At 43.7% G+C, this 27,447-nt stretch overlaps 1 protein-coding gene across 1 annotated transcript in view; it reads right to left on the minus strand.

Annotated features, from left to right (window-relative positions):
* Positions 1 to 360: 360 nt before the first annotated feature.
* CORO2A (coronin 2A) overlaps positions 361 to 27,447 on the minus strand; it is a 61,740-nt gene continuing 34,653 nt past the window's right edge. Inside the window, exons 2-12 of the mRNA XM_040089952.2 lie at positions 27,231 to 27,431; positions 22,084 to 22,200; positions 17,121 to 17,270; positions 16,482 to 16,661; positions 15,544 to 15,660; positions 13,164 to 13,268; positions 12,717 to 12,813; positions 5,316 to 5,428; positions 4,172 to 4,262; positions 3,632 to 3,903; positions 361 to 2,380 (exon numbers count right to left, since the gene is read on the minus strand). Of these exons, the coding sequence (XP_039945886.1) occupies positions 2,249 to 2,380; positions 3,632 to 3,903; positions 4,172 to 4,262; positions 5,316 to 5,428; positions 12,717 to 12,813; positions 13,164 to 13,268; positions 15,544 to 15,660; positions 16,482 to 16,661; positions 17,121 to 17,270; positions 22,084 to 22,200; positions 27,231 to 27,431 (1,575 nt within the window). The 3' untranslated portion in view covers positions 361 to 2,248. The remainder of the gene's footprint in view (positions 2,381 to 3,631; positions 3,904 to 4,171; positions 4,263 to 5,315; positions 5,429 to 12,716; positions 12,814 to 13,163; positions 13,269 to 15,543; positions 15,661 to 16,481; positions 16,662 to 17,120; positions 17,271 to 22,083; positions 22,201 to 27,230; positions 27,432 to 27,447) is intronic.

Genomic DNA, 27,447 nt, shown 5'->3' on the forward strand with positions numbered 1-27,447 from the left:
AAGGGCTCTCTAAAAGAGCCTGGTCAGAGTGTACTACCCTAAGAGAAGAGCCAGGACAGCAAGACAGCAGGAAATATCTTATCACACAGAATGCATCTCCAGCAGGATTGCGTTTACTCAAGGCAACACACACAGCAATTCAGAACAGTGTGAAACAGCAGCCCCTTGATAGCATCAAGGACAACTGGGAAAGATATAAAAAGACAGAGCCATCTGCATAACACCGTGTACAACCCACCTACTAAAGTAAGGCCACAGCTTGACGCAAGCGAAAGAGACAGTAGGTGACACTCCCTTCAGACCTTGATTCAGCTTAAGATTCAGTCACTTCAACAATACAATAATAAAACCACAATTTTTGCATGTATTAAAAAGTAAAACTCTAAATATATTTTTTATTCAGTTACATTTGCTTTTCATTGCACAGATTTGGTTTTTATCCCCATGTTCAACAGTTTTTTACAAAGCTTTTAGGAGTTTTAGAAACTGTTAAAAGGATCACTCAAGACTATTTAGGCACAGATCATGAATGCAAAACTCCATTTCCTCAAGGTTTTTTCCATGTGAAAGATTAGTGGTTGCAGTTAAGCTCCAAATTTAAATACATTTCACAGTCCACGCTTTTACAGGCATACTGTCTAAAAAAGAAGTTTTGATTAAATAGTCTCAGCAAAGCCTAATGAAAGCACCTTCTTTTCCATAAATGCTGAAATCCAGACAACCCTAGGATAAAATACTGGCCATACTGGCCAACCACTCTCTATGCTAGTCAATCATAGAATAACAAAGAAACAGTCCTCAAGAGGATGTGAAAATCCCCTGGAAAAATCACTTTACTTTGGAAATAATTTAAATAATTTATTTTGTATGAAAAAAATAAGCAAAAAAAAAAAACAAAATGCAGCCAATAAAACACATCTGGTGACAAGGATGTGCCCTAGACATATCCCCTGGAGCTAGTTGATTCCGTGATTTCTACGTGCCACAACAGAGGTGCACAGTTACAGGTTAAACAGTGTTTGCTTGCTCTGCTTGGATTTAAGACATCTCCAAAAGGTCCAGCATTGAGCTAGAGAGCTGGTGCTGAAGGGCACAGATCAGTGTGACCACAGGGCTGAGAATGGCTGAGTAGCCTGGGAGAATGCAGGGGGCTGGACAGCATGGCTGGCAAGAGGGAACCTGCAGCTATAGATGGCTGCAGGAATGGGACAAGGTGCTGGCACCTGGGAGCTAAGGAAGCAACAGCTGCAGGCATTGAGGAACAAGAAATACTCCGGCAATCCTGGAGGGCTGTTGATGACTGGCCACGCCCTGTGATCTTACTGCGGTTGACACAACTCTTCTAGCACCATTGCTGAAATGCCTGCAGTGGGCTGGGGATCCAACTGCCCCGTCATCCCTTTAATCCCTCTTGGCAAACTCCCTCATTGTCAACACTGTACAGCTTTAAATATTGTCCTTGTACCTCTGATGACCCCCAGTTGACTGCAGCTGGTCTTTGGCAGAAGGAGGGAAAGAAGGCCACTGACTCACAGGACACAGAGACTCTTCAGCTTCCCTGATGGGAACTAGCCCACATCATCACCTTTTTAAAGCAGTGTCTCCAACACTGACTCCCCTTTTCCTATCACAAAATGCTGGCCCTTGGCACCCCCAGTGCAGCCTCCCACTCAGAGCGGGACTATCCCCAGCGCCAGGTCAGGGCAGCCACGGCTTTCCTGAACCACCTGGAGGCAGGGCCAAGCTGTGAGGTGACGGGGGGCAGAAGGGTCACTGTGGAGCTAGAGCTGCCTCTGAAGCTCAGCAGAGTGGACTCCCTGGGCAAGGGGATGGCAGCCACAGGAGCCACATTGCTGCGCCCCAAGGTGAGTTTTCTTCTTTTGAAGCTGGCAGCTGCCTTCAGTCGCCCGTTCTCCTGTCACGTGGAGGGGCAGCAAAACAGGTTGTTCCTAGAGCTTAACATGTAGCTTCTCTGGGACCAGAAGAGCAAGATTTTCCAAAGTCTCTCACTAGCATTAACACACAAGCTTCTGACATTGGTGAGCAGGCAAGCAAGGGGAGCCTGAAGAAGCACAGCAAATCCATCAAAAACTGTCTGGTGATGATTAGGGAAATGTGACCACCACAAGCCAGGGAAGTCCATGCTGCCTGAAATATCAATTTTTTACCCCCAGTAAAAACCCAAGGAGGAGCAATCTGCAGGAACTGGAGTCTCCCCCTGTGTCCAGGGGTACAAAGGCCAGCAACCTCAGTAATTGCCTGTGTCCGTGCAGAGGTTTCTGAGCTCCAGCTCCAGCTGTTTAATTTGGACATCTCTCTGGATTACCAACTCACGTAGTCGACGGATTTCTTCCTGTTGCCGATAGTACATCTGTAAAAGCTGTAAGAAAACATACATCTTATTTACTTTACTCTAAGAAAACATAGGCTTAGCCTGACAATGCCTCCAGAGCTGTCACATCACTACTGAGAGAAACACCAAAGGAGGAGGCCTTCATCCAGCAGACAACATCAGTAGTGCTCCTGTTGTCCACTGATTGGACTATGACTGCATGTGTTTCACGGCAAGTGTTTGGAGTCTAAAATCCTGGTTCTGCCATATCTTCTTCTCTGACCTTGGGCAAGTCCTTTCTCTTCTTCCAGCTGGGGCTAGCATAGTCTTTCACTATGCATGCAGCAGTGTAGCCAGCTCTGCAAAGGCTGCTTCTGTAACCTTGCGGTGCCAGCTCAGAAATATGTGGGAAAATATCCTTTTTCACACTACAGGGAAATTCAGAAGTGGAAATTCCTGCCCTATCAAGGTGCACATGCTAAATTCTTGCAGAGATGAAAGGGCACCTCAGTACAGGTATGGGTAAAAAATTAGTTCAGGGTTCCTAAAAGCAAACACACTGCATGTAGTTGAAAATGTCCCTGAGCTGCCAACAGTAGGAGGCTGACAAATCACTACAGAGATGTATCACCAAATCACCACTGTGCCAGCTTTGATATTGATACAGAGAGGTGCTTTTCCATGACTGAAGACTGCCAGGATCTTTTCTAGAGCCTTTCCTAGGTGAGGCTGCTTTCCTAGGCCAGCAGCTAACCTCAATAGCACTGAGCTAACAAGTTTTCCCTCAGCAGTGAGCTGCAGAGGCAGCCTCTTTCTTGTCTCAGGGTCCACAATACAGTCAGACAGCTAAGACTACATGGATGCACCAGGGCTACACCCACTCCTTTCACAGAAATCTCTGCTGCCTCAGCAGGCTTGCTGACTGCAGTTCTCATCAAAGGGTAATCCTGGGTTAAACCCCCTTCTCTTCTCCAGAACCTGGAAGTCACAAGGGCCTCCTTGTCCTCAGCCAGCCACCAGGCAGGTCTTTGCCACAGGAATGCCTAGGAAGTGAGAATGCTGACAGTCCCCTCCTTTCCAGACCCCCCTCAGCTGGGATGCTGCTGGGCCATATTCCTGCTACCCATGTGGCACTCAGGGCAGGCAGAGCTTTGGGCACCACAAAAAACAAAGAGCTTGTACTGACACCGGTCTGCAAAATAAACCCTCCCTGAATTGCCACCATGTTAATGGCATCCTTTTGTCATCTGGCTTTGGGCTTCCCCTGTGGCCCCAACAATTCACCCCAGGCATTCATACCTCATTTTCAGTTTTTGGTGGTGGGCACTCAAATATGCCAAAGCCATTGGAGAGGCACATTTGCTCATTTTTTGGCAGTTTCTCTTCCACTTTCAGCCTTTTTCTGCCATCTTCAGTCTCTCTTGGCTTCTGCTTATCCTCCAGTGACATCCTTCCTCCCCCTCCCTGTTGCTGGCTCAAGTCAGTAGCTTTCAAGAGTGGCTCTGGCTCAAGAAACTGTGGTAGGGAGTTCACAGCTTCAGAGCCTGGTCTTAACGATACCAAGAGAGGCCCTAGGGAGAGAGGAGACAAGTGAACAGTCACAAACCATACCCAGAAATCCGTTGTAAGCAATCCATTCAGAGATAAACACAGAGGAACCTGACGAGAGCAGCTTCCAGAATTTACAGCCACCAAGTTATTTTAGCTTCCAGCCATATTTACTGTGTCTCTCCTTTTCCTTCTTTCCTCTTTCTCTGCCAGGTAATAGGCCAGAGAGCTGGCAGCAGCTTACCCAAGCCCTGGGGAGCTGAAGGGCTGGGGAGCTCTCCATGTGCTGACCTTTGTTAATTCCGTTGAGCCATTCTTGTGCTGTCAGTGCCGGCTGGGCTGCTGCAGTCAAGGGGTAGATATCTTCCTGGTATGATTCCGACTGGAAGCAAACAAAAGTCCAGAGTAACTATGTCAGTGAGATTTTGGCTTAAAGAGATCATACTGGATTGTAGTGGAGAAATTAATCTGTTCCCCTTAAGCACAGGGAGTGTGCACTCACCAGCTCGGACCTAAAGTTTTTTCACCTGCTCTGAACCTCTCTGCTCCTCACCTCAACTCAGAACAACAATTTAAATCATGCCAATAAGGTCTTCAGACTGCAGGAGGTTGACATAGACTAACTCAACTCCCATGAAATCATGTTCCTTAAGGATGAATACGTGGATACAAAGGATGGACAAGTCACAAAGCACCAGCTGATCATCAGCTGACAGAAACTTCCAAGGAGCTAAAGCTGGAGGAACACACCTGGGAGTTGCAATGAGCATTAGTTCTCCTGTGTCTCTGAATTCAAGGAACTCATATCTTCTTTTCATATTTTACTTTCTGGAAGTAGAGAGCACATTACTGACACTTCCCGTGTACCTGTGCTCACACAGTGACATGGGGGTTACCTTGGCTGGCTACAGATTCAAGACCCGTTTCTTTCTCTAATGACACCAGCTCCGAGACTTTATCCTATATCACCCTCAGTGCAACGGGTCATGCCCTGCAACTGTCTGTAACACAACTCTGCCTAAGGGGTAGAGACCAGTGAATTCATAGTTCCTGTTCTACCAGGGTGGTTCTTCTTCCTTCCACAAGGAGATTTTTATGCCACCCAACATCAGCTCCAACCCCTCTCCCTCTTTTATCATCATGTCAAACAGATTCTATTGAAGAAGTTTACAGACAGCTAGCAGACCTGGAAGCAAGTCCTGGAAAGTCAGACATTGAACAGACCTAACTCCTGAGAAACTCTTGAGTTACCCAGATAGAGTCTGTTGGCAGGCCTGCCCCAGAAACTGCCCAGCTATATCCCACATGCCAGCAGAGAGAAAATCTCTTGTTCTACTTATTCTCCTGCTTTTAAGAGTCACAGAGAGGAGGCAGTGCCCTCATTTTTTCCACTGATATTTGCCTTGGATATGAATATGACCAGAGGTTGACTTACCCGTCGGGGCACAATCATGGAGATGGGCTCAATAAGGCTTTTAGTTGGAATCAGCTTGTAGAAACGGAAAATTTCACAAGCTGCCACATCAAGACCTCTCTTTGGCATCGTTCCTGGGGGAAGATCATGAAATAAATGGAGTATAAATCTCCTTAGGAAAGTTAATGTCATAAGCCATGTGAAAAGGGCCATCAAACAATGAAAGTAGTCATTGCATCAGCACAGTTTGATATCCGCATCCAAACTGGCTCAGTGGCACAAATGACAAATAATAAATATATGATAATTTTTTTTTTTTTTTCTGTCAGATTATGTTGTTACATACAGGTTGTGTGGTTTTCATGCAAAGCCTCTTGTTCCTCATTCATTCTAACGGGCTCCAAATAAAATAACCCAAACAGAACAGAACTGGGAGATGATGCCACAGGATTGAGTATCAGAATCACTAGGAAGGGATTTCAGGACACCTAAACTGTTGCAGCAGCCCTCTTGTTAGACGGCAGAAATGAGCCAAGGCACAGACTTCTTATTTAAGGCAGCATGAAATGGGACTACAGCATGAAATGGTTTATTCCTCTTTACAGCTTAGCCACCCTGAGTCCAACTGTTCACTGACTCTGGCTGCATCAAGCTCCTACTGTAGGTTTCCTCTGCAGCCTCTGACTGCTGGTTATTTCCTGCTGAACTATGACTGCATACATTAGGATGCAGACTCTGAATGCAGGCTTTTACCTAGCTAGACTGAATCATGATTTTAAAGAGTTAAGATTTTAGCTAAGAGTTAGAAGCAATTCATAATGATCAGGATGTAAGTTAGATAAACAAAAGACATGTTAATGATTATTAGATGCTTAAGCTAGAGCTAATTGTTGTATTGTTTGCCATTATCAGCTTGTTTATAGAAGGAAGTGGAGTAAGTGAACTGTGATAAGAACAGATTGAAACCAGTAGAACAATTGCCAGCACCTGGATTTTATATCAATCAATCACGAAGTGGGGGACCTTGGATCGTGCCAGAAGCACATGGAGACCTGATGAAGACTCTCCTGACTTCATCCTCTGAGACCACTGACCCAATTCGAGACCACTGACCCCATTTAAGAGAAGAACTGTGCACATGTGAAGGACAAATAGCCTCATTTGAATAGAGTGGGGATGGGAGGTGCTGGGGTTATGCATATGTATTGTATGTAAGACTTTGGGAAATAAATAGAGGGCAAAGAACCTTGTACAGAGCAGTCATGCCTTTTGGAGATGACTCCCATGCCACCCACTGATGTATTAATAACTTTCTAACTTTAGTTAGTTAGAGAGTCTCTGTCTCTCTATTATATTGGTTTTTAAAGATTCATTCTGGTGAGCCAGCCAGGCTATTACAAATGAAGGGAAAGGAAGGCTTGTGATCCCCTCTTACATGCTTATGGTCATTAGTGAAAGAGGAACATGAGAAAACTCATTGGGGAATAGACGCTTTGTACAATTATTTGAAAGACAGAATCATAGCCATAAACTTGCAAAGTACAGTAATTCAGGTGACATGCCAGTGTAGCCTTTGCCTCCAAACTAATCCCAAAAATATCCCTAAACCAAAGCTTTGGCATATTGGGAAAGGATATGGATCTGTGTTGCAGTGCATTATTTGGGTTTATATTGTATTTAATTTTTATATTGGGTTTGTAATGGTTTCTTCTGTACCACCATATATCACAAGGTTTGTCCCTGCTCCTCCTCCCCTCCCATCCTCCCGCACTGGAATGTAATCCAACTCTGTTCCACTCCCACCTTATCCCTGGTTAGGTAGTGGCTTGTCCCTGCCTCTAGCCCCATACCCCCTGGGTAAAAGCCCTGGGACCACGTCGAGAAAGTTAAGCACTTGGGACCGGGACAGGGATGGGAACTGGAGTGGGCTCCTGACCCTGCAGGGGCAGGACCACTAAATAAAGCCGTGATTCCCCCTGGACCAAGGGCAGACTCTTTCCTTTTGCCATCAACGGACACCTGCTCTCTCTAAAGGAAAAGGTTTGCAGCCTCTGGGATCTTTTGGGACCCTGAAGGGAAAATTCCTTCCGGTGTGGATTCTTTCTCAAGCTAGCCGAGGCAAAAACGGAGCATGGGCTCCGAGGGAGAGAGAGACACGTCAGATCTGGGCAGCAATAGCAAATTGATTTTTCAGAACTACCCAGGGAAGGAGGATACCGATACCTATTGGTGTTAACAGATACCTTTTCAGGGTGGCCAGAAGCTTTCCCTGCCAGAACTGCCAAAGCTCGAGAGGTAACCAAAGCATTGTTACAAGGAATAATACCACGCTTTGGAGTCCCAACCATAACGCCTTCAGATAGGGGGCTACATTTTATTTTAAAAATTGTCCATCATATTAGCTGCCATTTAGGCATAGACTGGGAAGTTCATACTCCATACCACCCTCAGTCAAGTGGACAAGTAAAGAAAATTAATCATTTGATTAAACAGCAAATTATAAGACTGGGACAAGAAGCATAGTTACCTTGGCCTCTGACTCTTCCATTAGCATTATTACGAATTCAGACCAACCCAAGAGTAAAACAAAAATTAAGTCCCTTCGAAATATTGTATGGAAGGCCATATGGACTTCAAGAAGGGACAACACCCACTCAAGTAGGGGAAGAAACCCTACACAAGATATATGATGGCCCTAAATAAACAACTTGGAGAAATTGAGGAACATGTGGCTGGGGCTCAAAGCAGAGAATTAGATGGACCACTACATGATGTACAGCCTGGGGATTATGTGTATGTTAAGTCTTTTGCAGAAAAGACTCTGGAACCACAGTGGGAGGGACCATTCCAAGTGCTCCTCACTACCTTTACTGCAACCAAAATCAAGGAACAAAGCCCCTGGATTCATCACTCCCGAGTGAAGAAGGCTCCTGAGGGACTTTGGAAAGTTATACCAGGTGACAACGAACCGAAATTAAAACATTCTCAGAAAATAGAGTGTGGATGAAATAATAAGTATAGTTTAAGAACTCTCCAAAGAATAGGAAGGCTTGTAATTGTAATGGATAATCAAGTAGGTATAGCCTGGAGAGTTGTGGCATTTATGATTATCACTATAGCCACAGCTAATGCAGCACCACTGCATTAGAATGTGACTGGTATATATAAGTGCCAAGGGAAATCTTATGACTTCCACTCCTGTAAGTCTCTGATTCAGATTCTAAAAGTTACAAATGCAACTATGTGGGAAGGAAGAAACATTTGGGGATGTGAATATGTGTTTGTCCAGGATGGATTTCATTAATTTCATCAAGAACCCATGAAACCTATTCGAATTGGTCCTGAATGCTGTGACAAATGCTTAATCAACTGTTCTGAGTTTAGGCTCAAATAGAAGGTTGTGCAATTAAGGATTTTAAGATTGACTATGATATTAACTCAAATTTGTTCTGATCTCCAAAAAGATGAGGTTAAGATAACTCAACCAATGCCAACACTAAGAGAAACCATGGTTACTCCAACCATTTTAGAACCCATAGCTCCCATAATTACTAAAATTGGGCCACATGCTGTTAAGAAGATAGGAATTAAAAAATTGCTAGTTAATTCAAAATGGTCATTAAAACAGGTAGAGATGGCAATGGAAGTGAATGCCTCCATCATTTGACCCAAGTGTGGTCCATTTTTAAGGACCTTCTTTCATGGATTGGACCACCTGGCTCCATAAGTGTATGCCTTATATGCCCAGACAGAAGAGAGACCTTATTGGGTTATTTGGAACAGAACTAGGGGTTTTAAACACGATGGATTCACAAGTATTAATGAACAAATTGACAGTAATTGGCAGTGATACAGTTAAATTCCAACCACCTTTACAATCTTCCTTATTGGCATTAGGTACCAACCAGTGGAAGTTGTCCAAAATTTTATCAGACTGGGAAAACATAGAAGAGCAGGATCATCAGTTGATAATTAATACCTTAGGTACAGCTAGTAAGAACATTTCTTTGGCTCTTGGGTATACACAGCACAGTAATGGATGCAATCAGTGGCTGCCTCAGTCATTAAGGAGGGGGGAGAAGGCATATTCCCTGCTGAAATTCATAAAGTTGTTTGGGATAATGCCTGAGAACTAGAAAAAGCACTCCAATCCTGGTGCAGTTTAGTTAATTTTACTTATAATCCCATGACAAGTATGGTAACTCCTTTTGTTTTAACTATATACAATGCATCAGTGAGCTTGATACATCCAATTGTCACCTTAAAGTTAAATCATGTGGGGACCATTCTATATCCTTCTGAACACAGAACGTGGGCATGGAAAGTTGAAGGAAGTTGGCAGACTATTAACTTAGAACCCTGCTAAATGAGGAAACTGTTGGGGTTTATATGTAGGTGATGATAAAGGTATTTGTTTGGATACAGAGCAAAGCATCTGTAACTTTGAAATGCATCCCATTAACCAGACAACCCTGCTTGTGTATACAGGACACAAAGTTGTGTCTGCCTCAGGACAGCATGCCCCACTATAATGCTGGATGAGACCACTGTGAAAGAAACTCAATTTAACTTGTGCATTTGTAACTTTGTCAAAATTTAAGGATGTGACTTTTCCTATCCAGCACCTGTCGTATCATACTAATACATAAAGGCAAACTTGATTACTGTGTAAGAAATATTGCCTATGCCTATAGGGATGAACTTAACCTTGGTTGTACAATTATTGAAACATAACGAATTAAAGGAAATTCTTAAAGAAATAAAAGATGATTGAAAAGGAACCCTGATTACAATACAGCATGACACAGAGACTATACAGAGAGTATTTAAAAGATTAGAAGGCGGCCCATCTCATCGTGGCTGGGATGTGCTTTTTGGGTGGTCACCAATGATGACTGGCTTACTCAATATCCTGGTTCATCCAATTATTGCTTTGCTCATCTTAGCTGGTATAACACTTGTTTGGAATTGGAGAATGCTGCAGCTAGCAGCAGGTTTAACTTCAGTATTAAGAGTATATGGTACGGTTTTAAGAAATGCCTACCACAGAGCTTGGATAGATGAAAAATAATCAATATATTAGTAGAAGAATTTACTAACCTTGAAGAAGGAGTGGGGAATGAATCATGATTTTAAAGAGTTAAGATTTTAGCTAAGGGTTAGAAGCAATTCATAATGATCAGGATGTAAGTTAGATAAACAAAAGATATGTTAATGATTATTAGATGCTTAAGCTAGAGCTAATTGTTGTATTGTTTGCCATTATGAGCTTGTTTATAGAAGGAAGTGGAGTAAGTGAACTGTGATAAGAACTGATTGAAACCAGTAGAACAATCGCCAGCACCTGGATTTTATATCAATCAATCACGAAGTGGGGGACCTTGGATCGTGCCAGAAGCATATGGAGACCTGATGAAGACCCTCCTGACTTCATCCTTTGAAACCACTGACCCCACTGTGCACATGTGAAGGACTGATAGCCTCATTTGAATAGAGAGTGGGGATGGGAGGTGCTGGGGTTATGCAAATGTATTGTATGTAAGACCTTGTAAAATAAATAGAGAGCAAAGAACCCTGTTCGGGGGCGGCCACGCCTTTTGGAGATGACACCCGTGCTGCCCGCAGATGAATAAACATACCACTTTCTAACTTTAACCAGTTAAAGAGTCTCTGTCTGTGATCATATCGATTTTTAACAATTCAAGACTATGACTGCAGGTTCCAGCGACAGGCTCTAACTGCATACCTACACTGATCTCACAGCAGCAATTCTCTCTCCTGTTTCACCCAGTCCTTCTGGATCATTCTTCAGAATTGCCTTCATCAGGATCATTCTTCTTCCTCAAGATCCTCCCTGACCAGCCAACTCACCTCTTTTATCACACTTATCTTTATTGGATATAGCTGTGACTCATCAGGGGCGCGGCTGTATTCAGTAATTAACACAGCTGTTACTTATCAGTGACAAAGACACCTGTATTCCCTTCTCTTGCACTAAACACCGGAATAGCTACATATGGCTGGAATACCTCACAGGAAAGTAGCCTCCCCCATTGCTGTCCCAAAACAGAAATAAGAATGAGAAGGGTGTGTCCATTTGTGTTTTAGGGACTGCCTAAGCCACACAAGGTCTCCAAGTACCTGATAAACTCAGTGGGTTTCTCTCCCATTACCTTGTACAGTCTGAAGTTATATCCACATAAATTTCCTTACCAAAAGAGATTCCCTATGTTTGTGGACCTTGCTTCATGGCACCCAAGCTTAGTTTTCTACTAATACCCAGTGAATTTATTATGCAATAGATTCTACATGAAGGCATGTTGCTCCTTACATTATGTGTTCATCTAAAAGTGAATCTAAACTCTATTCCTTCACACAGTATTTTGTTTTGGTAATACGGAAAAGGAAGTTCTGTACAATAACCTTAGCAGTATGCTTGATTAGCTGAACAAAGCAGGTTAGAGAAGTAGACGTGATTCACTTAGGCCTTTTAAAAACACTTGTACAGTTCCTTTCCCTGAAATGATTTTTAAAGAGACTATGACAATGAGAAATAAGGATGTTGTATTGGAAGGATTATAACAACTGAATAATGAGGAGATCCTTACAATTACATTTTAAATAATATATTACCTTCTTTTTTTTTTTTTTTCTTTTTTTTTTAAAGCAACCTGCAGGCACAAAATTCAGTGCTGCCAAATATCTGTATCAATATCTGTCCTCTAAGACCAAGAGTGTCCACAGATAGTATGGAGGTGTGTTAATGATGCTAGAAACTTGTAGAGGAGTATGACTCCTAGAGCAGACTGGAGAAGGTTCAAGAAAGGGGTACCAATAAGGTCTGAGGGCTGAAAGCTACATTCTGTGACTCGAATTAGTTAAACAGCAGGTAATACACATGTTAATAAGCAAGGGTCTCCAAGGGAGGAGAGGTGATCTAATCATAGTAGATCAAGTTCTAAATAGGAAATGTCAATAAAAAAGAAGGTAGACAAGCAATAAAGACTGAAGGCATTAAACTGTGAAGCATCTGTTACCAGAGAAATCACAGGGTGGGAATTTCAATGACAAAAATCTTGAAGCAGATTGACAAATGGCAAGCAGCATTCTCCACCTTTAAATCCAGACTGTTCTCCTTTCCACCTTCACCAGGTATGTGAGAGGAGATGCAGCAGTGACTGGTAAAACTGCCTGGCCATGCTCTGCTGGTCAGAAGATCCCTGTCCAGGCTCTGACCCCATTATACTACCTGTCATATTTGGGTGAGCTGGGCCAAGCTGACTGTAAGCACCTGTAAACCTGTGTGGAGGAGCCTGACCCATTCTCTTTTCTAAATGGTATTTTGCATAGTCCTAGGCTCTGGCAGCCTCTGAAATAAAGAAGCCATAATCCTCTTGTAACATTAGACATTCTGCCACTCACCAATTCCCTTCTGTGGTGAGTGAGAACGATATTCCATCAGGTAGTTCAGGTATGGTTTCTCAGGGCTTATCTCATAGTACCGTATGTTTCCATCACCCTAAAGGCAAAGAAAATCAACATCAGCCAGACTCTGCTCTTCACCATGACAGTCTGGGAAGAATTCCAGGCCCCAAGAAGCCATGCAGGATCAACAGCGAACCAAATGTTTACCCTCAAATTCCTATATGGGAAGGTTAGGACCCAGCTGTGTAACTCTCCACAGTAAGCATGGTACATCTGTAAACGTGTTAAATGTGGCCTGATGATGAAGCACCATCTGGCCTCACCCCATCTGCTCATATCCTTAGGTTAACATGCATCAGGAGCATCTTTGACCTCAGTCTGCCACAACACAGGCTGACAGCAGAATCAAACAGGCCTGCACTTGCTCGTGTGGAAAGCACTTACCTTTCCCACCACATAAAGCATGTGTGTGTCAGAGTCATAGATGGGAAACAGTAGTCCTGAGGAGCCATCCAGATCCTCCTCCAGTAAAGGCACAGAAAGGTCATTCTGGGCAGAACACAGGAAAAACAGTCAGCTGCAATCATCTGTCAGTCACCTCAAGTTCAGGATACCTCACCTGAACCCACCTGGCAATGGCATGGGAGCACAGCTCTGTAATGACCCACAGCCCTGAGCAGGGGGCCATGCACAGACTGCTGCACAGCCCTGTGGGTGGGAAATGGGTGCTCTCTCCCAAGCCTTGACTGAGAGCAGGACATCAATTCCTACCACTATGGCACCTCAGGCATCTGATGGCATTTCAGGGTAGACACAGTAAGAAACATTGCCTGGCTACACAAGGGCCAGACCCCAGGAGATGAAGGGGCCTTCAGGGTACACCTGCATCGCTGGTGTAAAATTCACACTGAATTTTACTCAAGTTCTCTCAAAACCTCTAGTCAAGGCAATATTTTCACAATAATGCATCACCCACAAAAGCAGTCTGCATCAGCCAAGCAGTCTCAGCACTGCACAGTGGGGAGGTGCCTGTTGCAAGAACAGAATCTCCCACTGGCCTTTTGCAGGTTTGCCATGTAGGAGGACACAGCACAACACTCCATATGCAAAGCTGGCATGTCTCGTACAAAGCTATCCCTGCACTGCTGAAGGGAGTGATTTTGAGCAGAGTGTGGTGTCCTATGGCTGTTCATGTGGAGATTCTCACAGAAACATTTATTTAGCACAGATTTTCTCACACAGAGAAAAAAATCTCACACATTTTCTCCTGCAGAACTGACCAGCTTCAGGCTGCAGCAAGCCAGAGCTTCTGTTTAGATACAAGGATCAGTGTGGACCTGAGAAAGAGGCCTGCTGGGCAGGCCCTGTGCCAACCCTTATTCCTAAGGAGGCTTTACATACCTACCTTCACAGGTCTTCCCACTGTGTTCTTAAACCAAGCATGTAAAACCCTGACATGACACGCTTGAAGTGTCACAACACTGCTTAGCATTGTGGAAAGCCTTCAGACAGCAGCATAGTGCTTTGCCTATCACATGTGCAAAGAAGCCATGTGCAAACACAGCCAAAACATAGCAAATCATAGGCCTGGTCTACCAGTTTTGTCTGGTAACAAAACGTGACAGCACTACAGAGAGACAAAAGATTGTGCTGCATGGTGGTTGATGCAGAGGGACATACTTAGATGTTGACAAAGTAAAAACATCTCACTGCCTATGAAAGGGTAGGTGGGAGCAGGGTTTCATAATGCTAACAGCCATCCTGACAGGAGATCATGTTTTGGAAATGATCAATTAACCACTACCTCAGTACTCTACTGTCAGGAATCATCAGAAATCAAAAACACTAGACACATTTTTCTTCATTGAGGGCTTCATCTGAATAGGCTGTGTCTAGAGTTCACTTCTCTTTCCAGCACCAGGACCAGTTTGCCAGTAAGACCAGTAAGAGTCACGTTAAGTCAGAGCTACAGTAACTACACAGAGGTCCTTTGAACAATTTCTTCTTGTAGTGGGCAGTTGTGGTTTAACCTCACTCAACAACTAAGTACCACGCAGCCATTTGCTCACTTCCCCTTGGTGGGATGGGGAAGAGAATCAGAAAAAGATAAGATAAGATAAGAACTGTTCAGCAACTGGGGAAAGAAAAAAAAAAAAAAAAAAGGAAAAAGAAAAAGGCAAAATATAGAGCAATATATAGAGCAATAACATCTGTAATGAAAAGAAGAGAGAGGGAAATAAAACTCAAGAAAAATAAGTGATGGACAACACAACCACTCACCACTCGCTGACCAATGCCCAACCAGGCCCTGAGTAGCAATCCACGGCCCCTGGCCAACTCCCCCCAGTTGAGTATGACATTCTATGGTATAGAATATCCCTTTGGCCAGTTAAGATCAGCTGTTCTGGATATCCTCCCTCCCGGTTTCTCGTGCACCTGCACACTGGCAGAGCATGAGACACTGAAAAGTCTTTGACTTAGGGTTAGCACTACTTAGCAACACCTCAAATGTCTGTGTGCTTTCAATACTAAATCTGAAACACAACCTTGTGCCAGCTACCAAGAAGAAAAGTAATTCTATCCCAGCGAAATCCAGGACATGGGCATAGCATTCACTTTGTTCTCTTAGGCTTCTATGTTGAAAACTTCTCCAGAAACTCAGGTCTCACAGTAGTAAGACCTATCACCTTTCAGGAATCTGACAGATCACTTGTGAATTGCTGTTATAAATCAATTCTCACGTATGTGGCAGGTGGAAAGTTAAAAGTGACAGCAAAAGAGAGGAACTGAAGCTGGTATGGTTAAGATTTTTGGTCCAACTTACTTGATCCCATAATGCAATTTGCCTATTATTCCAGCAAGATGTTCCAGTAGAAAACAGCTTTTTCATGTTTCCAAGGAATAAGACTTTATTGACTCTGTGAGACTTGTAGCTTCCTTCCTGTAGAAGAGAAAGGACATTGCATGAGTAAGACAACAGCTGTTGCAGAGCTACATTTCATGTTACATGACAATTCTCATTCATTCACATCTGAAATATCTGCTCAGCCCAGCTGAAATACTGTGAGCAGGATTTCACAAGCATCTGAAAAAAGTGGCCTAAACTCTTCAGGATCATTCCCAAAAGCTCAACCATATATCACAGAATATTCTGAGTTGAAAGGGACACACAAAGATCATCAAGTTCAGCTCTTAAGCAAATAGCCCATACAGGGATTAAACCCACAATCCTGGTGTTAACAGCACCCTGTTCTGACCAGCTGAGCCAGTCTCACCTCCCTAAATACTGTTTCTCTTATTTGAAAGGCAACAGTCTCTGGTAGTTGCAGGCACGACTTTCTGCGTACACAAACCCGTCCAAATAGCTACAAAATGCAGCCAGCTTCACCTAGCCAACAAAATCCAGGCAACAAGAACAACCTCGACCATTGGGACGTAAGTACACTTGCATCCACCTGTTTATCTGATCTCTACATTCCCTCCCGTGATATCCCCCAGAGGGCTGCAGGAGGTACCTATGAAAATAATACAATCCAAGTAAGGTTTCAAGGAGCAAGGAACAGGGTATCAAGATACAAAATCCCTGTTTTCAACAATGAGAGCAAGTGTTCCATGGAAAGTAGAAATGAACAGCATCATATACTGCCTTGGGCAATGCAGGGCACAGATGCATCGTCTCTTTATGGCAATGAAGCTACCCAGGAGAGGAAACACTCCAAGAGGTCAGATCAGATGGACCATAAACCTCTGAACCCAACCTACCTGTAGGACTGTTCCAGCACGAGGGTCTATCACACGTATCTTTCTGTCCCTGCAAGCAGTGGCAAGGAGACTGCCATCTATGTTGAATGACATGGAGAGGACCACATCTTTGTGAGTGTCAAGAATCTTCACTGGCCTTGAAAGAACAGCGTCCTTGACATCTAGGTTCCAGATCATTATCTGGAGCAAAAATAATAAAAAAACAAATCAGCCCTTTGCTGCCTCACACACCAGGGACTTTGTGTACTCTATTTACTTCTTCATCTTTTCTCTACATGTATAGGTATCAGTGTCAGCTAAGAATGTCCAATATTTTAATTTCCTTTTCAACCACATTTTATACATAAAAATAGACAACATCAGTGCAGATAGATGCACTAGCACAAAGAAAAGTGGATGGCATTGCACGCTGTATCCAATTCAGTAAATGACAAGTGAGGAGTAGACTGAAGTTCATCAGAAGACTGGAAAATTAGACAGTCCTTTTGAACTTATAGCAATATCCTTTTGCCTTTCAGTCACCATGGAATTTCCCGCTGAAGAAAGCTTCCTGTCTCTTTAGTACCATCTTACAGCTTGAAATTAAAACAAATTTCAAAACACTCAGCCAAACAGGGTGTCCTAGGAGCGCAGACCCACCTTGTAGTCATAGCCAGAGCTGAAGAGGATGTTAGCAGCTGTGGGATGCCATTCAATCAGACCAACTCTTCGAGCATGCCCAAGTAGTTCCTTCTTCGGAGTGGTAATGTTTCTTTTTAGCAACTGATTGGGGATGTCCCAGATTTTAACCTGAATGGTACAGGACAGGTCTTCATCAGATTCCTGAGAAGGAGCTAATTTGGAATTTACCAACAGCTATCAACTACCTTGGAATTACTATTCCCTTTGTAGTGAATAGGAATGCATCTGCCTTTTTTGAATGCCTGTCCTTGTCATTTGTATCTTTATTTTTCTGTGGACCTGAAAACTCCTTCTTATGTTCTATCTTTAGACAGCAGTCCTACCAGGGTTTCTTTAAAATTGGCAATCGAACCCTTAGATCTGTCAGTACAATTAGGAAAAGTTGTTCCCAGGGGAAAGAAGTAAATCATGGATCTTGCAGACCTTGCCTCTTAACAAACTTGGAGCAGGAGCCAGAAAATCTGAGTCCCAAAAGATATTACAATTCTATGATTCTATGATATTATAGCAGTGATTGAGCCAAACTCAAATCCTCTCTTGCTCAACTGGCCCTCTTCATCCTGGTCCTGAAGATCCATTCAGTGTAACCTGGCAGAAGAACTGAGAACTCCTCTGGTCAGGCAACAGCTATAGCAGTGTGTGTCACAGAAAGCTGCACTGGTGCTGAATGCTTTGCAAATGACACAGCCATTTGCTAAAGTTCACAGAACACCACACAGGTGGCCTCAAAGCAGGTACCCTGAGCAGAGACGCTGCGCAGCACTGCACTGAAGCCACTCAGCACTGGGAGCATGCTGTCTTGTAACAGGCTCACCTATGGCTCTGGGTCCTTCTCAAAGGGTGCTGCATGAAGACAAAAATGCTCTGTCCTCCCATGGTGGAAGAGAACAATAGAGGAAACCAGCAAGAGGGGCTGAACCTATGTGGGCATAAAAGGAGTCTTTCTCACACTAACCCTGGAAACACATGTATTTAGGATGCTAACAGATGATTAATCCTTTGGCTCAATGAAAATTACTATGCTTGTGTCATATTTTTTCTAGTTCTTAGCCTGAAGCAAAAGTGAAATGCTCTTTAGAACACAGCTTGTGGAAATCATCCACAGCTGCCCAAGTCTCCTACTGTTTGGTTGATGAGGATCACTCATTTCTAAGACAAATAAGAAGCAAACCCAAATTCTGGGACCTCCTGGAAAACATCATAAGCACTCTTCTCAGCAGTGTTTATCCCAATAAGGAATCAAGCCCACCAAAAACATAAGGGCTGTAGAGTCTAGCAGTATCCACATTAACTTCTACAGCAGTTAGAGAAAGCATTACACTTTACAATCTGACTGACTGATTCTTCACAGTTTCAACAGCTGTCACGAAAGGAATGGGGCTGAGAGACTAGAAGGGGGAAAAATAGGTTTTGTTCCTGCTGACAAGAACTGTCTAGAATGAACCATCCACTCCTCATGCCATGAAATGGCTGGTGATAAAAGCAGGGAAAAGCATCTGGCTGGAATCTCAGGCTGCATTAAATGGCCGAAATTGCCAGTTTTCCAGTGTGCAGAATCAGCAGGTCTTGGACTCAGGTCTGCAGGGCAAGCACGGACAATCCAAGCACGAACAAGCTGTCTACCCTGCTACATCTTGAAGAAAGCCTGATAAAATGAAGTAAAAGGCACAGAGTTTCCCCTCTAACCAGAGGGGAGCAGATCCTCAACAAGCAGAATTCTTTATGCCTCATGATTTGCCAAGAAGAACAGAAGAGGTAAGAGGATAAGCTCAAACTCTTGGCCCCTAGGCATTGACATTGGCCTCAGTCCTACCCCTGCCTGACACAGCAGAAAGTGGAACTCAGTGTCCACAGAGAACATACAATCCTTCCCATCTTGCCTAAAAGTACCATTCTACATAGCCTCAGCATTGTGCCACAAAAGATGGTTGTAGTGCTGCCAGATGAAAAATTGTCTGCACCTGGTGGGCTAACACAGTGCCTATTCTTCTAAAACCACTGGCCTGTGGAACTGCACAATGCCCATTCTGTAAGAAGAAGAACTGGAAAGCAACCAGCCCAGTTGTGCTAGCTTTTACCACTTGATTGGGCAGTCAAGTATGACTTTGGGAGTCACCAAACACCAGGGACGACCAAAAAGATCCCCCAAGACAGAAGAGCACATGTGTAAAAAGAAGAGAAAATATGTTACTGATTTGAGAGAAATTATTATACATATGTATGTTTATTCAGGGAAAAATCAGTGACTATGTACATAAAATACAGTATATAAACAGGAGTTTCTTTTGTAGTCAGCATGCATGATATTTCAGAGGAGATATCCCCTCATGCATCCAGCTGAATAAAGAATGTCTGCTTCTTAATGCTACATTAGTGTTAAGGAGTTTTTATTTTTACAGATTTTTGGTAACAGTGGTACCACCAAAACAAGCTCCAGAAAGGCTCGTTAATGGTCAAGAAACCTCTGAGAAATGTGGGAGAAGTGAAATTTCCATCATCTACTCAGAAGCTTGCAGCCTTCCTCAAAGGGAGACCCAACTCAATAAGCAATTAGATGCATCCTTGCACACCAGTCTTACTTTCACAGTGGCTTACTAATGATCAGAAATGGAAGAGAGCACCAGTCTTTTAACAACAGACTGGCAGGAAGGCTTTTCCTCTCATGTCCAGCCCAGGACACCTGGAAGTGGTGAACACCTCTGTAACCCCCCAAAAAACCTTTCTCAATCTTGTCTTAGAACAGAGGAAATACCCCTGTGAAGATATCTCAAGAGTATGTCCAATCTGAGCTCAACAGAACAGGCCAGGTTAAGTAAGATGCTGACCCCATAGAATGAGTCCCAGCAGCAGCCATGAGATGAGAAGGAGGCAGTAGCACAGAGAATCTGAGGAGAGCTGGAAAGAAAACATTTTGTTAAGTCTCTTTCAACTACATAGCATGAAGGCACAGAGAAGATGGAGCTAAAATCTTTGAAAGTACACAAGGAGAGCCACAAAGGCAATGGATGTATATGGCAATATGGGAAAGCCTGGAGATCAGTGCCATCCCATTTTCCCTGGAAGGATACTCAACACCTGGAAGGATCTAAGGAGGCCACCGGATCTGTAGCCATAGAGATCTTCCCAGCTCCTCCAAACAAGGCTTGGAGCAACCCAGTTCTTTGAGTAGGGCTTGGATGGAATGACCTCCAAGGTCTAGTTACCAGGTAGAAGGAAAGATAATCACAGCAAGTAACACAGCCCTTGCTACTTAGCAGGCAGGGAGGAGATATCTCTACACCACCTCACAATGCAGAGGACCCCTAAGATACTTGGTGCTAGGATGAGGATGAGAGAGTAGTAAAAAGAGTAGAGTCACAAACAGATAGACTTCTTGGAACAACTTTTGATACTGAGATCAGTGACATGCACTGTGTTTCCATTCTTTAGTCTGAGGAATGATCCAGTGTGATGTTTCTAGAGAAAACTGGAAAGGAAAGCTGGGGATAGTGCATCCAGTTCTGTACCCTCCTAGTGCAAGAAAGATGCTGATAAACTTGTGAGTCCAGCGGAGGCTACCAGGATGCTGTGAGTAGAAGCTGGGGGAGACGGGCTTGCTCAGACTGAAGAAGAGACAGCTTCTGCATAAATTGATAAAAGCCTTCAGTACTTACAGGACTACTGAGAAAATAGAGCCAGGCTCTGTCTTGAAATTCAGGGTAGGATACCACACTGGAAGGAAAATAATCCCCATGTGAGGAGTGAAGAACAGGAACAGGCTGCCTAGAGAGGTGGTGAAGGAAACCACCCAACCTCCCCTTCAAGTGTAACTGCAGTGGGATGTTTTGAAGATTGTGCTCATTTCTCATATGAGGCTCAAAACAGTGACCAAGGCAGTAAGCTATGCAATGTCGTAATTCCTGAGACAGCATAGATTGGAAGACAAAATAAAATCTTTACCACCACTTCAGAAACTGAAAGAAGCCCTAAAAAGAAAAAAAAAAAGAAAAAAAAAAAAAAGAGAGAAAGAGAAAAAAGAGTATCCAAATATCCAAACAAGCAAAGACAAGTCACTCAACAGGAAAAAATCCAAAAAGCTCATAATCGAGAGTGACTTTTTGGCAGAACTAAGATGGCAGAGCATGTGAACCAAGCAAGGGCTAGAGAAAATGACAGGAGAAACCTCCCTGATCCTGTATGGCAGAGTGAGAATAAACTCTGTGGGATCTCATATGGGATCTCTGGAAAAAAGCATGGTAGTTAGTTAGATACCCCCACTATCAAAGATGTCAGCATCACACTTATTACAAGACATTCTGAAAGTGACCTTCCAGTAGGTAGCTAAATTAGCTAAATTGTCCCTTACAAACATGACTTGAATCTTTCAATTGCTTTATGAAAAAAGCTGTATGTCTGCATCTTAACCATACTAACTTCAGCCCAAGCACACACTGCAGAACTGTATAAAATATGATGCATATATTCCCCACCGCAACTGATCCAGCACAACTTTACAGAGCAACTGACTGCAGGAACAAGCTCAAACTTGCTCTGCAGGGCATTAGTCTGAAAGAGCTGGTCCAGATTATGTTGTGTTGAAGCTTTTATTCTAAAGTCAAGGCAGGGTTTGAAAGAGATTTAACCTGAACAACAATTCTATTTTAAACTCGTATTTCACTTTTATCACACAAACACACCAAAAAAAGGCACAAGCCCCCACAAAATAGATCTTCCTCATGACACTGATTTGGTATACCATCTATAAGGCATCACACAAGGTCTGAATGCAGAAGAAAGAAAGGAATCTTACTCTTACCTGACTTCTTAAATAAGTATATGTATGCTTTCACATCTTATCCATGAGCTTTTGGTTTCTTTTAACTTCATTCTCCAAAAACCGATTAGCCAGGTACTAACACAGAGTACAAGGTGGCAAACTTACTGTGGCATCTTCTGAACACGAAGCTATTACAAAGTCATTGAATGGGTTCCATTTGATGTCCAGAACATTTCCTTTGTGCCCACATACTTTGGGATAATGTGGGTCAAGCTTGCCTGTCTGGAAAAAAAATATAATCAAACCTAAGGTGAGCCATGGAAATACAGAACATTTTCAAGTCAGCTCCAGAAAGAAACTTCTTTCTGGTTGTTGTCCTCCAAATGCCCTGGGTGCTCTGTCTGTTAAGGATGGGTTTTTGCTGTCCCTGCAGGTCAAATCTTGATGATACCATCATAAAGAACGGAAAGACTGCCCAGGCCTTCCTAAGTACATGCTGCTGTCAAAAAATTTCTGTGCATGCATACACATGTATTAGAAGACAGTATTAGGTTCAGACACCAAAATGTATCTTGGATAAGAAGCATCTATGAATGAGATGACTCTTCGACATTTTTAAAAGATCTTTTGATGGGGGAGCAAACAACAGCAAACTCTCCTTAAAAAGACATTTCCTACAAGCAGCAGCAGGGAAAGAAAAAAAAAAAGTTTAGGTTTTGGGTTTAGCAAGAAGTTATTTGTGGCACAAATTACAAAGTTTTATTTCCAGCAAGCTATCTGTTTCTTTCTGATGGTGTTCAAATCCAACCATTCACCAAATTCAATCAGCATTCTATACTCTCTCTCTCTCTCAAAAAAAAAAATTATATCTATATATATAAAAAAAATTAAATTAAATTAAATTAAATTAAATTTAGACGGCATCTGCACTGGTAGAAATCCCTAAAAGCAAGCGCCCTGAGGTGTATTGAGAGCCTTGTGCCACATGGGGGCTGTGTTGCATTGAATAAACCCGCATTGCCGGCATGATCTCGGCTGTGAGAGTCAAGTCTGAGTATTTAAATGGTAAAAGGGGTGGTGGTGATTTTATTAACATTGAAGCAACACTTGCTTCCCTCTGTAAGAAGCAGGAGAAGTATGGGGAGCCCCCTGACCCACCCCAGGCATCAGTTCAAGAGCAAAAGTCAGTCACGTAAGAAGGGAGACATGATGGCAAGATGGTGATGCTTACCAGCTTACTGCTTCCTACCAAAATGATTGCAAATGTGCACTCTCCCAGGAAGCAGGCTCTTCTGTAGGTGTACTGCTCCCTACACCTTTGCAGAGGTGGGCCTTAGGAGAGCAGAGCTGAGAGGAATCGCTGCTGCCCCTAACCAGGCTGCAGATAGGATATAATTTTCCCAGCTTTTAAATTTTGGGGGTTTTTTGCAATTTTGAATACAGAACAGAACACCAGTGTGTAACTAGTCTGGCTTCACTGGAAAGTTTGTTGTATAAACTGGGACTAACCTGCTTTAAATGGAACATACAAAGGGCTTTGAAATGTAAAATACTGTTTTTCAAAACTACAGTGTAAAATAATTCCCTTTTATAACAGCGACAATGCAAAGAGATTGGGAAGGCAGAAGAGAGAAAAAAGGCCTTTAATAAGAAGCACTCTTCCACCCACAGTGTCCTTTTGTAGGCTTCAGGCTTGGCTTCAAGATGACAGCTAAAAGGTGTGGACAGCTGGATCCACAGGGATCCCTTGATCCCTAAGGGAATTCTGTCCCCTCCCAGAGCTAGTTGCCTGTCTTCTCCCCACTCCCTTTTGGGAAACTCCCAGGCTGTCTTAAGCCCAGTTTGCCTGACCCATCCCTCAAAGCTCTCTTACCCCGCTCCAACTTCCCCAACAGGCTTCGGCAAAGGAGTCCTTGCTCTCCCGGCCACCAGTCCCATTGCAAGGCCTGGGACAAAGCAGGATTCACTACACATGAACCCCCAAGAACCAACAAACATATAGGACATAAAGCCAGAGCTGCTGGTCTCAGATGCCCATCTGTATGCAGAAGTGAAGAACTTCACTGCTGGAGGAAATTTCATTCTACAGATCAAAACCCCATTCAGTAACTAGATGTTTTGTCATTCCATGACTTCCACAACTGACTTTCACAGTTGCCTGCAGACCTTGAAAATGAGCAGATTTTCAACCACTCCCTTTCTAAAATTCTAGCATTTCCAAAAGCATGGAGCTCACTGACAAAAATCACTTGTAGTGGAACATCTATCAAAACTCTCCCAGCAGATTTGTGCAGATTTGCAGATTACTGTGAGGTAGGTCAGCCCCACCTCTGCACCTAAAGGGCACCAGCACAGCACTCACGTATGAGTCAGTTACATAAGGCCAGAGGGGTCATCATCAGTTTTATTTTACTGTCCATGTTCCCAGAGAGAAGGGAGGGGAGTTTTTGTCTAGGAGGTTTTGCACAGCCACAGATGCGCTCCCTTTCGCACCTGGTGCTGACACACTGAAAGCCTGGAGATTGCAGACCTGGGCACAAATAATCTCCTGTCCCTTGGGACCTTGTTCTCACTTTCCTTTTGCTACAGAGGAAGATACAGACGCAGTCTCAACCAAGACTGGTCATCTGAGAAGGAAAAAGGCAGGACTTCATCTCTCAAAGGGGGGCCACCAAATTTCCCTCCCACTCAAGATCTTTCCTTGGCATGCTGTGCACATCCACACCCAGGCCACACTGTGGGAAAGTAGTTGATCTCTCAGTTACAGTCACTGAGTTCATGTCTCCTCAAACTTGCAAGATTTACAGTCAGCCTGCCTGTTCTGGGCACCAGACAGCCCCTGTGGCTACAGCCCCTTCCCTCTCTGTTCAGATGTGCTGTCATTCCACCCGTCTGGTTTCAGTGGCACATATTCATCATGACGTCACTGACACACCCTGCAACAGACCATTTCCAAAGTGATGGCAAATATTCACCTTATTCATTCTTATAAGGTTGAATGCAAAGGCCTGCTGAAAGGATGGTATCTAGGGCAAAAAACTCATCCTCTACATAACCTCCACTGTCCCCAGCCCTACCTCACCCCCAGGCTCCCGGAGAAGAAGAGTGGTTCAGAAGGAAAGAAGTGGTATTTACTCAAGGAGAGATGAGAGAGCTTGGTGCCTGACTCAGCTGGAGAGGAGTACAACAAACAAGCAAGGAGACGCAGTTAAACAGAGCAAAGCTGAGGCTTCATTCCTTAAACAGACAGCCCCTCTAGTAGCAACACATGCAGAATGAACTAAAAAAAGGACAAGAACAGCTCCCTGAAACAGGTTGCTCATCCTCTTCAGCAAGTGCACTCTCCCTATCCTGGCTATTATCTCTTGCTTTGACCAAATGTGTGACATGCTGGCTCTTGGGCTCTTGGGCTCTTCTCCATGCTTTCTTCATGTGAATCCAGTCAAAAGTAACCACAGTCAGCTGTCCATTGTAAGAGGGCACTACTGTCCCAGGCACGTCTCCAGAACAGGCTGCCTTTGATGCCCTGGCAGACGAGGGCACAAGCCAAGTGTCCAGTACACGGTCTGCCATGGCTCACCTCCACAGGGGGAGATGGCAGTCACAAAAAAACCACACCATCAGAAGCACAAGTCAAAAGTGTCTGCTTTGCACCGGATAGTACCATTTTGGAAGTGTATCAAACAAAACTAAGTAGCTGGTATCAAAGATCCTGACTCCGGGAATCCCTTTCTTTGGATGGCTGAGGCTGTTTCACCCCCAGCATGGGTCCAATACGTATTCAGAGAACAGCTGTGTGAAGCACCTAATTTCTCTGATCCACAACCAAAGGTTAACGCTCAAGGGACCAACTCCTCTCCATAGCTCAATTTTGAAGCCATTAATTCTTCCAGATTCATCAGCATCCAGAACAGTGAGCCCCACATCTGACCTGCGGCAGCATTGACATCTGCTGCTAAGAGTCTCCTCCCTGGTCTCCAGAATCCCCTTCACCAAACAAATCAAGAAGAGCTGCTCCTTAAACAACTTCTTCTCACAGCTTTATACATGTTGCTCATTTGCCTTTTTTTTTCCCCAGACTGATTGAGTCCCGAACTGCAAAGTCTTTCCTCACATGAAAGTACTTTCACATTTTCACTGACAAACTTTAATTATGGTTTTCTGTTATCTTTTTAGTTCTACCATGCCTTTGATTTCTGCATGCAGTATTTCAGAACTGGGTGGAGAATCTAAGCAGGTGTAAGAAGGAAAAATCACTACAAAGACAAGCCAAACTGAGAAGAGGTGAGAAGACAGAAAAATTAATAGTAAGCAGTGCAAGCACCTTCAGCCACTTTTGCCACCACACCCCACAGCCAACAGCTGTCTGCCCACAGATGCAGTTTTGTGATAAAGAAAAGTTGTTGAGCCTCAACAGACCATCATTGCGGGGGCAGAAGTGACTCAGTCAGAAAAACAGGGTAGTGGTTTAATTTTAGAAGGACAATCTCTAAACAACACCAGCATTGAAGGAATGAATTAACAAAGTCCAGAAGGGCCGGAAACAGTGCTAGGTTCTTCAAGCACAACCAGTTCACTTTCATCCTTAGCAAATATATATTGAAAAAGTGGCATTGCAATAACACCATCAATTAACTTTTAATTAAAGGCTGAACTTTTGCCTTTCATCTGTTCTGTCCAGATTCCAGAGAGATCATAATCTCATACTGAAGTTAATCTACATCAGTGCATGCCTAATTTTACTGAAGCAATAAACATCAGATGGCCACCTTCTTCCTCTCATCAGATCCAAGTCATCAAAACTCATATGCATGGAATTTGTTTCTGAAAGGGAAGACTTCACAGCATCAATGCTTGAAGTTTAAGAGCTTCATTGCCTCACAACTGTGTCTCCATTCTTTCACAAAGGAGACGGTAGAACAAAACATACCATATTCTCCTTTGGTCACAGCTGAATCCATGTTGCTAAAGCATCTTTCTAGTTTTGCCCTCTGTTTCCACTAAATACTTTTTAATTTGCAGCTTCTCTCAGGAGACAAACACCTGAACAGCACATTACGCTGATTATACAAGAAAGGCAAATGAGTTGTAAAATTAAGCAAGGTGTTAAAAATCTGCAAGCAGCAATGCAAGACATATAAATACGCATGCCAGGAGTCGCCTGCTAGGGCAACTGGGGCCTCTTCCATCATTTTGCAATTTGGGCCATGAAATTAACTGAATATCCTCTGTGATGTATCTCTCTAGAAAGCCTGTTCCTCCTCCAGCCTCTTGATGTTCTCTCAAAAGCCAGCCCGCGTTGGGGAGCTCACCTGCTTGATGGGAATGACGAGGAAGGCGCCGCCGCCCGCGCACTCGGTCACCACCGCGATGAAGCTGGGGTTCACGGCGCAGAAGTGGTTGTCGTGGACGTTGCGGGTGATGGGCACGCAGTCATAGCACTTGTCCTTGCTGGCGGCTTTGCCATACACGTGGCGGAACTTGGAGCTGCGGTACTGTGGGTGCCACGACATCTGCAAGGAGAGAAAC

This window comes from Hirundo rustica, chromosome Z (assembly GCF_015227805.2).
Source record: "Hirundo rustica isolate bHirRus1 chromosome Z, bHirRus1.pri.v3, whole genome shotgun sequence".
Classification (NCBI taxonomy): Eukaryota; Metazoa; Chordata; class Aves; order Passeriformes; family Hirundinidae; genus Hirundo; species Hirundo rustica.